This window comes from Narcine bancroftii, chromosome 1 (assembly GCF_036971445.1).
Source record: "Narcine bancroftii isolate sNarBan1 chromosome 1, sNarBan1.hap1, whole genome shotgun sequence".
Classification (NCBI taxonomy): Eukaryota; Metazoa; Chordata; class Chondrichthyes; order Torpediniformes; family Narcinidae; genus Narcine; species Narcine bancroftii.
Window position 1 is genome coordinate 466,394,417 of NC_091469.1, and position 12,717 is coordinate 466,407,133.

At 38.2% G+C, this 12,717-nt stretch overlaps 1 protein-coding gene across 4 annotated transcripts in view; it reads right to left on the bottom strand.

The window, feature by feature from the left end:
- The window catches only part of LOC138751849 (leucine-rich repeat-containing protein 37B-like), a 155,192-nt gene that overhangs the window by 27,495 nt on the left and 114,980 nt on the right, over positions 1 to 12,717 (bottom strand). For 3 of the 4 annotated variants that reach the window (XM_069914694.1, XM_069914693.1, XM_069914695.1), the window contains 2 exons: positions 10,951 to 11,075; positions 8,590 to 9,230 (listed from right to left, as the gene is read on the bottom strand). The exons of the other annotated variant lie outside the window; for it this stretch is intronic. In XM_069914694.1, the coding sequence (XP_069770795.1) occupies positions 8,836 to 9,230; positions 10,951 to 11,075 (520 nt within the window). In that variant the 3' untranslated portion in view covers positions 8,590 to 8,835. Of the gene's footprint in view, positions 1 to 8,589; positions 9,231 to 10,950; positions 11,076 to 12,717 lie in introns of those variants that run through there. 4 annotated transcript variants of the gene reach the window in all.

A 12,717-nucleotide genomic window follows, 5' to 3' on the forward strand; every position in this document is an offset into this window, starting at 1 on the left:
AAGAAAATGAAACATAAAAACCCCTGAAAGAAAAACAAAACCCACCCCCCACCCTCAAAGCCCCCCATCTGACCAGAGAGCGATCAGAGAAAAAAGAAGAAATAACACTAAACCTACCCCCATGTCTTCAGACGGCAGCTCCTAATATTAAGGTAAGATCCACCACCTAATCTTATAAGAAGGATAACTTAAGCTAAAATCAAATGCTAAATATTGAAAAAAAATATTTAAAAAGAAATAAAAGAAAAATCGTAATTGTGTAGTACCTGCTGATAAAACAAAGTCATAAAGAGTTAAATCATTTTAAAATTACTTTATGGAGAAAGACAAAGAGAAAATGGCGAAAAAAAAACCGCGAAAAGTTTTAATAAACAAAAAATAAAAAATCGCCATTTTCAGTAACTCAGAAATAAAATAGTAAAGAATATAATCATATTATTAGTATAGATTAATGTAAAATTAAACATACACTTATATATTTTAAAAAAAATTCTCACAGAGGAGAAAAAAATATATATAAAAATGTGTTAGAGATGAACAGGATAATTAGAGCTACAATGATCTATTACTTTTCGAATGGTCAGAAATCAGAGTCTGACTATTAACCTGAAAAAGACCGATATCTACCGCATTTTTTAATCGGTCACTCGGGCTGAGAGGTCGCGCTAGACGGGAAATTAGCCGACAGGTAGTTCCGTGCTGTAGACACGGAGTCGAATATTTGACGAGCTTGGTTCTCCGGAGAAATTCTGAGCCTCGCAGGATACAGGAGCGCAGGTTTCAGTTTCTTCTCAAAACATTCGGACATCAGATCTTTAAACAGTCTTCGAGCCCGTACTACCTCCGGACTAAAATCTTCATAGGCTCTTAGACTAAAGCCACGAACAGTCACATTTCCAAGTCTTCTGGCTGTACGAATCAATCTATCCTTTGTACTCACGTAGTGCATACGGACCATCACCACTCTGGGTTTGGAAGTTTCAGCATTTCGGTTCCAGATACGATGTACTCTATCGAGTAGTGGTGGATCAGCAGGGAATTCGGATGGGTATGCTTTTAATAGCTCAGCAAAAAACGTCAGATCTCCTTTCTCAATGCCTTCAGGAATTCCAACCATACGAATATTTTGTCTTCTGGAACGGTTCTCTGAATCAATGCTTTTCAGCTGGAGCGCTTCTAGCTGTTTAATTGCTTTGGAAAGTTTCTGTTCGACCTCAGCCAGTCTAATCTCTTTTTGTTGTACTTCAGTCTGAAGAGCTGCAATTAAGATATGTTGTTTTTTTGGTTTCAGCTTCTGAGGCAATTAAAGCTGTACGAAGTTCAGCTAGGTCTTTTTTGCGACAAACGTCTTTGAATTCATCATGAAAAAATTTTTAAAAGTCAATGAAGGTCATCTCACTTAGTTTAATGTCTGGTTGTTTCTTCTCTCGGCCGTCACCTTCTTCTGCCCGGGTTTTAGCTCGTGTAGCTTTTCCTTCAGTAATTTCTTCAAAATTTTCAGACTCAAGTATAAATAGAGAAATAATAAAGATCTTTCTGACTTCTGTGAAGTTAGTTCAAAGGTGGATAAAGGTTAAAAATAGTATATTTTATGGAGCAAAAACCAAAATGTGTTCACTCCATGAGCGCCACCTGGAGACCCCCGACAAAGTTTTTACCAAAGTTGATAAATATGGACCAGAGTTTGTGAAAAAGAGAAAATCTGAAGATAATGTAATTAGATTGCTTAGTATAATACATCTAGCACAAAAGAGGGGAAATTTAAGTGTGGCAGTGCCTTTGGATGCAGTAAAAGCATTTGATAGATTAGAATGGAATTTTTTTTTAAGGTGTCTGAAAGATTTGGGATGGGAGAGGTATATATAAATTGGATTAAAGCTTTATATATTAATCTTAAGGCTAAAATTGTTACAAATGGGCAGGTTTTGACATTTTTTCAATTAACTAGATCTAGTAGGAAGGATGCCCTTTATCACCTGCTTTATTTATTTTAGCGATTAAATCTCTTGCAGAATTGATTTGGTCTGATCTGGACATTAAAGGGCTTAAGGTAAATTAAGAAGAATATAAAATTAATTTATTTGCTGATGATATTTTGATCTACTTGATGGAACCATTAGGTTCGTTGCATAAATTATATTTAAGATTGGAGGAGTATGGCAAGGTATTGGGTGATAAAGTAAATTGAGATAAAAGTGAAATTATGCAACTTACTATAGGGGATTACAGTGCCAACAAGATACCCAACTAAATGGATGGTGAAAGCAATAAAATATTTAAGCATACAGGTAGATAATAAGTTAGAGAATGTATATAAATTGAATAATGTACCTTTACTTAAGAAAATTCGTGAGGATTTGAATAAGTGGAAAATATTGCCAATAACATTATTGTGTCAGGTTAATTATATTAAAATTAATATATTTCAAACATTACTAGTAACTGCTGGCCAGAGGCATCACCACGACCCCCGAGGGAACAGGCAGGTGGAAAGGGAGAATGCCACTGGAAGGCCATCCTCCTAGCCCGGTGGTCTAAAGGCCTTCCTGTTTCCCACTGGCAAGAGGTCCTCCTTGAGGCGCTCCACTCAATAAGCCACTCCTATGTACTGGCACCAATGCCACACCACATGAACAAATGTTTTCATTTCCTCAGAAGCTGCTGTCGGCATGGCTGACGTGCCTAGGGCCAGTCCTGCTCCAGAAATGTGAGGAGTCATGTCCAACCCATTGGTCAAAAGGGTTCATCTCTTCCATGACAACCTCCAATATGCCTATGTGGCGTACCCTAATGGGCACGAAGACACCATCTCTATGAAGGACCAAACACCCTCAGGGGCTCAGTAAACCATTACAGATCACCCCGCATCCCTTTCACCTATCGCCATCCATGATGCTTCAGGTTAACTCAGCCCCAGCAGATGGAATGCCAGACTCGATGCCACGCACTCACCAAGCCAATGCCGATGACAGCATACAGGTGCCCAGACTGTCCAGGACCCTATCACTGAGCCACAATCACAGCCAGTACTATGACAGTCACAGCAAAAAATTCAGACCGCCTGAGAGACTTCATTTGTGATTGTATCTAATGAACTTCACCCCACCAGACTCTTTTTAAAAACAAGGAGTGAATGTAGGATACCACTGTCTGTATATTTATGTCAGGGCACACCCATTGGCTGGCTGGACTTGTGGGTCCACCCACAGGCTCCTGAATAAAGATGACAGTTCCACATCCCCTCCCCAGCTCAGGACAGCGGAGCAACATGAACCATTCTGTTGTGAATAAAGGCCTGTCAGTTTTTGAATTATTCATGGTGCATCAGACTGGGTAGCTGGAGGGAGATGAAGGATGAGGGAAAGAGACCAAAGAAAGGGGTTAACAAAAATTGGAGGTCGATATTGATGGCATCTCATTGGAAATTGCCTCAACAAAATGTAAGATGGTGTTTCTCCAATTTACCAGTGGCCTCAACGTGGCAGTACATTACCTATAATTTTAATGTATTTATCTCTGCAGTTCTTTATGATAATTTGATCATAAAAATGAAACAAAGAATTCAACTGAGTTGAAAACTTCAATGTGGAAGGCTATTTTATTTTTAGCATGTATGATACAAAATTTGTTCGGAGAGATTTGTATTAAAGCAATTGCACAGCTAGTGAAAACAGACTGTATTTGCTGCTGTTAACATTTATTAATCTTTTAAAATTACAACCATAATTTGCCATGATGTGTGCAATGTATGAATAATTAGCAAATGAATAAATGTGAACAATATTTTCCAAGTATTTCGAATGAAGTGAAGCTACATGAAAAATTCTGAACATGATGCTTAAAGGAAACAAAAGTAAATCTCTGAACTGTGTAATGGGAAGAAATTATGGATCAATCAATCCTTCCATTATTTCCTTTTACAAACTCTGAGATCAGCATTACAACTTTCAAACTGATAACTAACTTGATAGGCAGGAGACAGCTAACTATTGGGGAGTTAGCTTAATGTCTGTAGTCAGGAAAATGCATGAAGCTGTCATTAAGGATGAAATAGCGATGCATGTAGAACGAAGGGGGTTCCATCAGGCAGACAGAGCATGGATTCAGAAAGGGCATGTTTTGTTTGACAAACTTGCTGAAGTTCTTTGAGATATAATGGGTGCGGTTGATAGAGGGGAACAGGTTGATGTTGTATATTTGGATTTCCAGAAGGTTTTTGATAAGGTGCTGCGCAAGAGACTTACCAATAAGGTACAGATGAATGGAGTCAGGGGAAATATATTGGCATGGATTGAGGATTGGTTAACAGACAGAAGTCGGGATAAATGGGTGTTTTCCTGATTGGCAGACAGTGGTAAGTGGGGGGCCGCAGGGGTCGGTGCTGAGCCTGCAGCTGTTCATTATTTACATTGCTGATTTGGAAGAGGGGACAGAGTGTAATGTAGCCAAGTTTGAGGATGATACTAAATTGAGTGGAAAAGCAAATTGTACAGAGGATGTGGAAAGGCTGCAGAAGGATATAGTTAAGTTAGGTGAGTGGGAAAAGGTCTGGAAGATGGAGTACAATGTTAATAAATGCGAGGTCATCCACTTTGGTAGGAAAAATAGAAGTGTGAATTATTATTTAAATGCTGAACAACTGCAGCATGCTGATGAACAAAAGGACTTGGGAGTACTTGTGCACAAATTGCAAAAAGTTGGGTTGCAGGTACAACAGGTTATTAAAAAGGCAAATGGAATGTTGGCCTTCATCGCTAGAGGAATTGAATTCAAAAATAGGGAGGTCATGCTGCAACTGTACAAGGTACTGGTGAGGCCGCACCTAGAGAACTGTGTGCAGTTCTGGTCTCCATACTTGAGGAAGGATATACTGACCTTGGAGGTTCACCAGGTTGATCCCATAGATGAGGGAGTTGACCTATGTGGAGAGACTAAATAGCCTGGGTTTATACTCACTCGAATTCTAAAGAATGAGAGGAGAGGAGTCACGTGATGGAGTAGTGGCCGGACGGTGAACTCCAGCCCTCTCCAGAAAAGTCGGGAAAAACAAAGAAAAACACAAAGGCACAGAAATAAAAGTTACAGAAAAGTGAGTATAAAGGTGGAAAGAAGATGGCGACAAAAAAAGAAAAATCGAAAGCAACGGTAAGAAGAGAGGAAGAGAAGACAAAGGAGGAAAAAGGTGAAGGCCTTACCTGTCCGAAGAGGCCCGCTGCGGAGAGAGAAACCCGCTCCCTCAGGTCGGTAAATAATGGACTACAAAAATGGCTCGCAGAGCCGAGTAAAAGTGCGCAACCGCGCATGAAAAAGAACACACCGACGGGAGGGGGGACCAGCTGGGGAGTCGATCTCCACAGCCGGCAACGACAGCTGCAGAACACCTGCAGCAAGAAGAGACCACAGAAGACAATAGAAACAAGAAAGAAGAGGAGGAAAGGGCACCAAAGAAACAACAGATGGCCAACCCAGAGGAAGAAGAAGAGGAAGAGGAAGAGTACAGAGAAATAGAAGAAGAAAAGAAAGGCAAGGTAAAGGATATACTTGCTCTTATTAAAGGATACATGGAGTCATTTAAAGAATGGCAAACACAGGAATTTAAGGATTTAAGAAAAAGAATAAACAACACAGAAGAGAAAATAAATAAAATGGAGATGACCTTAACAGAAATGGGAAAAAAAATGGACAAGATGGAAGAGCGGGCAGTAGCAGCAGAAATGGAGGTAGAAGACTTAAAAAAGAAATTGGAGAAATCTAATAAAAAAAACTAAAGAGACACAAGAACTACTAGCTCAAAAAATAGATACAATGGAAAACCATAACAGAAGAAATAACATAAAGATAGTGGGCCTTAAGGAAGATGAAGAAGGCAAGAATATGAGGGAGTTTATAAAAGAGTGGATCCCTAAGACCCTAGGATGTCCAGAACTACAGCATGAAATGGAAATAGAAAGGGCACATAGAGTATTGGCCTCTAAACCACAACCACAACAAAAACCAAGATCTATTGTAGTAAAATTCCTAAGATATACTACAAGAGAAAAGGTACTGGAGAAGACAATGGAAAAAGTAAGAGAGGGCAACAAACCACTGGAGTATAAAGGGCAAAAAATCTTCATTTATCCAGATATAAGTTTTGAACTCCTAAAGAAGAGAAAAGAGTTCAATACAGCAAAGGCGATTTTATGGAAGAAAGGGTATAAATTTATACTAAAGCATCCAGCGGTATTGAAAATATTTATTCCAGGACAACAAAACAGACTGTTCTCGGATCCAGAAGAAGCACGAAAATTTGCAGAACAATTACAAAAATAGACTGAGGGATGAAGACGGGTAATGAGAGTTAAAATGATCATGATTGATATGTATGTGGGTAAAGACAAAAATAGACTGAGGGATGAAGACGGGTAATGAGAGTAAAAATGATCACGATTGATATGTATGCGGGTAAAGAGGTATAAGAGTGAATAGAGACAATGAGCATACATAAATGTATCTGTACTTAGAGGAAAATATAGATAGTATAGACAAGAATTAATAAGGGAAGGTAATGGAATAGAGAGAATAAGGAGGGAATTAAAAGAGTGACCTTTGTGACATATGAAAAGTGAAATCTTTTCTGGGGGAGGCGGGGTGGGGGGAAATAGCAGTCACTGCAAAATCAGTTGACGCTTGCGAGTGGATTCGCAAATCCAAATGGAGAGGGGAGATGTGGTTGTCCGACAAGGGATAAAGGACAACTCAGGAGGTGAAGGGGAGATTGGGGATAAATAAGATAGAAATAGGAGAATAAGGAAAATGTTGGATGTTGTAGGAATGTTGTCTTATAAAGAGTTAAAAATAAGAAAACAGAAATGGAAAAGGAGGAAAGGTAATGATGGAAAAACGGAAAGAGAAGATAAACAAAATATAAAAGGGCTACGCTGAACTATATGTCTTTAAATATTAATGGAATACATAACCAAATTAAAAGGAAGAAACTACTAAATTTAAATGAATAAATGTATTCCATTAGAAAAAATAACAGATAGGTTAAGAAATAATATTGAAATATTCGAGCAAGTATAGGAGCCTTACATTAAATACAATAGCGAAAACCTACCGGGGACAAACAGTACCTAAGTTGATGGAAGGAGAAGGAAAGAAAAGAATGGACTCAGTAGAATTTCTGGTGTAATTTTGTTGAATGACAACATTGTCTTAATGCAACCTAGATTGTATACCTAAAATGGATGGGGGGGGGGGTGGGGGGGTGGTTTGGGAGGAAAGGGGGGGGGGAGAAAAAGTCACTGTATATGTGTGAAAAAGAAATAGTGTATATCATGGCTAATGTGATTTATGGTGTGAAAAATAAAAAAATTAAAAAAAAATAAAAAAAAAATAAAAAAAATAAAGAATGAGAGGAGATCTTATAGAAACATATAAAATTATGAAAGGGATAGATAAGTTAGAGACAGGAAATTTGTTTTCACTGGTAGGTGAGACCAGAACTAGGGGACACAGCCTCAAGTTTAAGGGGAGTAGATTTAAGACGGAAATTAGGAAAAACTGTTTTTCCCAGAAAGTAGTGAATCTGTAGAATTCTCTGCCCAAGGAAGCAGTTGAGGCTACTTCATTAAACATATTTCAGTTAGATAGATTTTTATATAAGCAAGAAATTTGAGGATATGGGGAAAAGGCAGGTAGGTGGAGTTGAGTCAATGATCAGATCAGCCATGACCTTAGTGAATGGCGGAACAGGCTCGATGGGCCGGATGGCCAACTCCTGCTCCTATTTCTTATGTTCTTATTATCAGTTGAACAGACTAATGGTCTTCCAGAGATATATAACTTAAATTTTTTAATGTATTCTGGTAAATCTATTTGAAATCTACTCCTCCCTTTTATTAAATCACATGCCTCAACCTTTTATTCACTTTTTTAAAGCTTTTTCTTATGTTTTCAATAAAATAATGTGCAAAAATGTAAAGAAGCACACTTGATTGATGCAGAAATATATTTCTCCTTTGTCATAAGCAATATAAATAGAATTCTAAAGGTATTTTTCCATCTGTCATTGTTTCATACTTTCTCTGTTTCTTCGCTTACCATCCTCTTTCTTATTTACAACTGTTACAATGGGAAGATTTCATGTTTCTCATGTCTCTTAATTTTGATAAATTGAGGACACATTTGGTTTTCCTCATTGAACTTTATTTCCTCAATGGAATTGGAATCCTTGACAAATTTTCTGTGACAAGTATGAGATTTTTCAAGCATTTTCTTTTATTGGACTTATGAATTAATTACTGAACAGGAAGATGATTATAAGCTTCTAAATGTGTTAAAATGAAATACTCCAATTCTTTGGCTTGGCTTCGCGGACGAAGATTTATGGAGGGGGTAAAAAGTCCACGTCAGCTGCAGGCTCGTTTGTGGCTGACAAGTCCGATGCGGGACAGGCAGACACGATTGCAGCGGTTGCAAGGGAAAATTGGTTGGTTGGGGTTGGGTGTTGGGTTTTTCCTATAAAACAGCAATATTTTTGTTCGAGAGAAAAACCTTGAATCATGTGGTAGTATAATATCAGCTGACAATCAAAGTATAAAAGACTTTGCCTTTTGAAACGTTAACCACAATTTATTTTTGGATTATTGCATATTCGAAAAAAGTGATTTGTTCTGTATTATGTAAACTATCATATCACAATTTAATATCTGATTTTTCTGCTCTGTAACCTTTAAACAATGTTTTAGGACTCGTGCTTAACTTTATATTGCTCATCTCCATTGTTTGAAATTTGATCAGAAGCTAACGATAAAGTGACTTCAAGGCTTCTTTCAATTTATGCAATCTGCCTTAAGTGTTTTCCTCATTTCCTTCATCAGGCAGAGCTGGTCGTTCTGATTTTGAAGATAATTTAGCCATGTTGATTTGCTTCAGTTTCTCTCTATCTGTATCCCTGGCTAATTCCTCGTTCTTTATTTTGTCCTTTAACTTTGTATTCTTGTTAATCAGTTCTTCTTTCAGTTTCCCCTGTTTGTCACCCGATTTTAAATCCTTACTGAGAAAGGAATTCAGACCAACATCACCAGTACTCCGAGAGCGTTCCAACTTAGTTATCTTATTTGGTGCTTCTTCACTATGTTTTCTTCCAGGTAAAGTTAAAACGGTGCCAGCTTTAACTCCCTCCATTTCCTCAATAATCCTCTCCTTATCTTTCAACACATTTATATGTTTTACTTCCTTTGTATCTGTAATTAACATTAATAATGTTCATTATTCTCTGCAATCTAGATGTAAAAGATTCTGCAAATATTTTAACAGCAAAAATAAGTAAATGTTACATACATGGATTTATTTATGAAATAAAGCATTCTATTCATAGTGTATTGGTATTTAAAATAATGACTGAAACACACACACTGGTAATTAACAGCACATACAATAAGCTAGATGTTCTAACATTGGCGATAATTACAAAAGACTTAAAGTAAAACTGTATTGTGCAAATTAGGGAAGGCAATTTTAAGGTCTCCCTTGGATGTTCGGATTGTTTATTAGCCTTAAGATAACATCAAATCAGTTAGCAGTGATGTGAGTTGATGCTTTGGATATTGGCATCTTGAGCAAGGCAAGTTGAGTATTTAGCCCCTTTTTCAATTGTAACGCCACTAGATTCTGTATAAGAATTGGTATTTTACAATGTACACAGGACCCAGTTGCAATTTTTGAGGAACTAAATGACAGAATGTGCACCTCCAGCATTCTGTCCTTCGTACATAATCAGCTGTTCTTTGCAGCAATTGCTAAATAACTAGAATGAGTTGTAATACACCAGCTGGACTTAAGCCCACTACCACCCTGCATAATGCTAACCTTCCCTTCTCCAAATTTCTAATGATGACCACTCAATTTGGCAGCAAGTTGATTTCCTGCCAACTCCAGCTGATGAGCTACCTTGGACCACCACAGGTCAGAATGTTGGTGAATGGCTCAACCGTCATTACAGTATTAGTAGATGATTCAAAGTTAAAATTAGGTTCCAATAATAATTTGCCTGAAGATGGCCATGATGATCACACTGTATGAACTTTCTATCACCGTTATAGCCTTGATTTTAACTTGAGGTAGAAAACAATCAAGCAAGGGCTGAGGTAAGAACTAACCAGCTTGACCTCAATGGCATTCATCCTGTACAATTCCAACATCCAGACCCAACGTACATTCACTTATTACATTTGCCAGCCAAAATTGCTGTCAAAGGGCATCTCGCAGTTGGCAGCAGCAAGCTGCTTCTAAACTAATGCCACAGTAACTAGAACTGTGAGAAGCCAAGAATTGGGAGTTTACGGAAAGCCGTGATCAGCAGCAGAGAAGATCTAAACCTCTCTGTGACTTAAATGATTTCACATTTAATTATAATGGAAATTCCCTATGTAACTTTTTCATGCTTATTCCTTGAAATTCTAGTTTTAAATTTCCCAGCTCCTCAGTCTGAATAACAGTCTCCCGTAATCCAACCAATTCTACTTTTCCATTTCACAAACCGACATGATGACACACATAAAATTAAAGGAGCAGAAAAATATGCCTGTGCCTGGCACAACTGCATTAGACATTCCGTCACCATTTTCGGTCCACATCTTCGTAGGATGCTAACTAATAATAACTGATAGTTTAAAGAAAGAATACAGTGTGATCATAACAGAATAAATATTTGTATATATCTTTCTTCTTTGGCTTGGCTTCGCGGACAAAGATTTATGGAGGGGGTAAAAGTCCACGTCAGCTGCAGGCTCGTTTGTGGCTGACAAGTCCGATGCGGGACAGGCAGACACGGTTGCAGGGGAAAATTGGTGGGTTGGGGTTGGGTGTTGGGTTTTTCCTCCTTGTATACTTCCAAACTAATAACACATAAAACAAATTCATGTGTTTAAAATATTGTTTAAAAAAGCAGTTATAGTAACTTACAACATTGAATCTGTGACACAGTACAAAATATATTCTTGCAGTTAATCTCCACATTTCTTGTCAGAATAAGCTTATTCAGATTTGGAAACTTGCATAAGCAGCATCTCAGAGTATGGGATATATAACTGCAAAATGTAAAAACAATCAAGGTTATGGTTAAAATAAAGAAATTTTCCATCAACAGCTAAATGTTCATAACATAACATAACAATTACAGCACGGAAACAGGCCATTAGGCCCTTCTAGTCCGCACCGAACCAAACACCCCTCTCTAGTCCCACCTCCCTGCACAATGCCCATAACCCTCCATCTTCTTCTCATCCATATACCTGTCCAACCTTTTCTTAAATAATACAATTGACTCCGCCGCCACTATTTCTCCCGGAAGCTCATTCCACACGGCTACCACTCTCTGAGTAAAGAAATTCCCCCTCATGTTACCTCTAAACCTCTGCCCCTTAATTCTTAACTCATGTCCTCTTGTTTTAATCTTTCCTCCTCTTAACGGAAATAGTCTATCCACATCCACTCTGTCTATCCCTTTCATAATCTTAAATACTTCTATCAAATCCCCTCTCAACCTTCTACGCTCCAAAGAATAAAGACCTAATCTGTCCAATCTCTCCCTATACTCTAGATGCTTAAACCCAGGTAACATTCTGGTAAACCTTCTCTGCACTCTCTCCACTCTGTTTATATCCTTCCTATAATTAGGCGACCAGAACTGCACCTCATGCTTTCATGAATAGAAATAAATTTTTGTCTAATATTTTACTGAAAAACTACACCAGTAAGGAACATGAAAAACAAGACCAAGAATAAATCATAAAGTACTTTGAGCCTGTATATTGACCTCAACTTTCCCATCCTATTGTCATATCCTTTGTTTTCCTGGTTCTTCAAGAAATATAGTTCCCTCTCAAACTTGAGTACATTAACTAATCTAGCATCCAGTGCCAAGAAGAAATGTCAGTGGAGAATGGGGAGAAAATCACAGATTACCATTTGCTATAATTGAATATTAGGAGACAAAAGGAGTTGATTGTTGCTTTCTTAGAGCATCAGGGAGGCGCATGTTGGATCTGCCATATCGTGATATCATGGTTGATTTTCATCTTCTCCCCTTAACTCACTTTATGTCCAAACCATATAAAAAAAAAGGATGGGTACATCTTCAAGCTTTTCACAGGAGATTTGAGCCCTCCTTTGTTGGGGATTGATAACAATCCCGTCACATAATGCCTTCTCTTTCAGATAGCAGGTGGTAAATAGGCCACTCAAAACCTTTCTACTTCCCTTTGGTCTCACCCTGGTCAACTAGAAGTCAACTGTGCCACATGAGAAGAACCTGAAGCTCCAAAGAAATATGTCATCAGTCAGCAGCTTGATGATCTCAATTAGCCTGATGCCACTGATAAGTAGATGACTGAGCAGCGAGATCGGAGAGGGACATCATTCTCCAGGAGCAAATTTCACTATCTATTGTCACCTTCCTATTCTGTACAAACTGAAAGATGCTGCAGGCCAGCAGACAATTCCAAACTGAGAAGAGATGTCACAGATAAAGCAGATCAGGGATGCAAGTATCCATTTCACTGTCCCTCACCCACACCAATTTACACTCCTCTTTATTGTGAGCAGAGTCCTGCTCAGACTATGCAGAAGGGGCCAGACACATGTTGGTTTAGCTGCAGGTCTGCAAGATAAACAATGGTGGAACTATTGAATTCCAGTAGATAATCACACCATTGTATACCCAGTCCACAG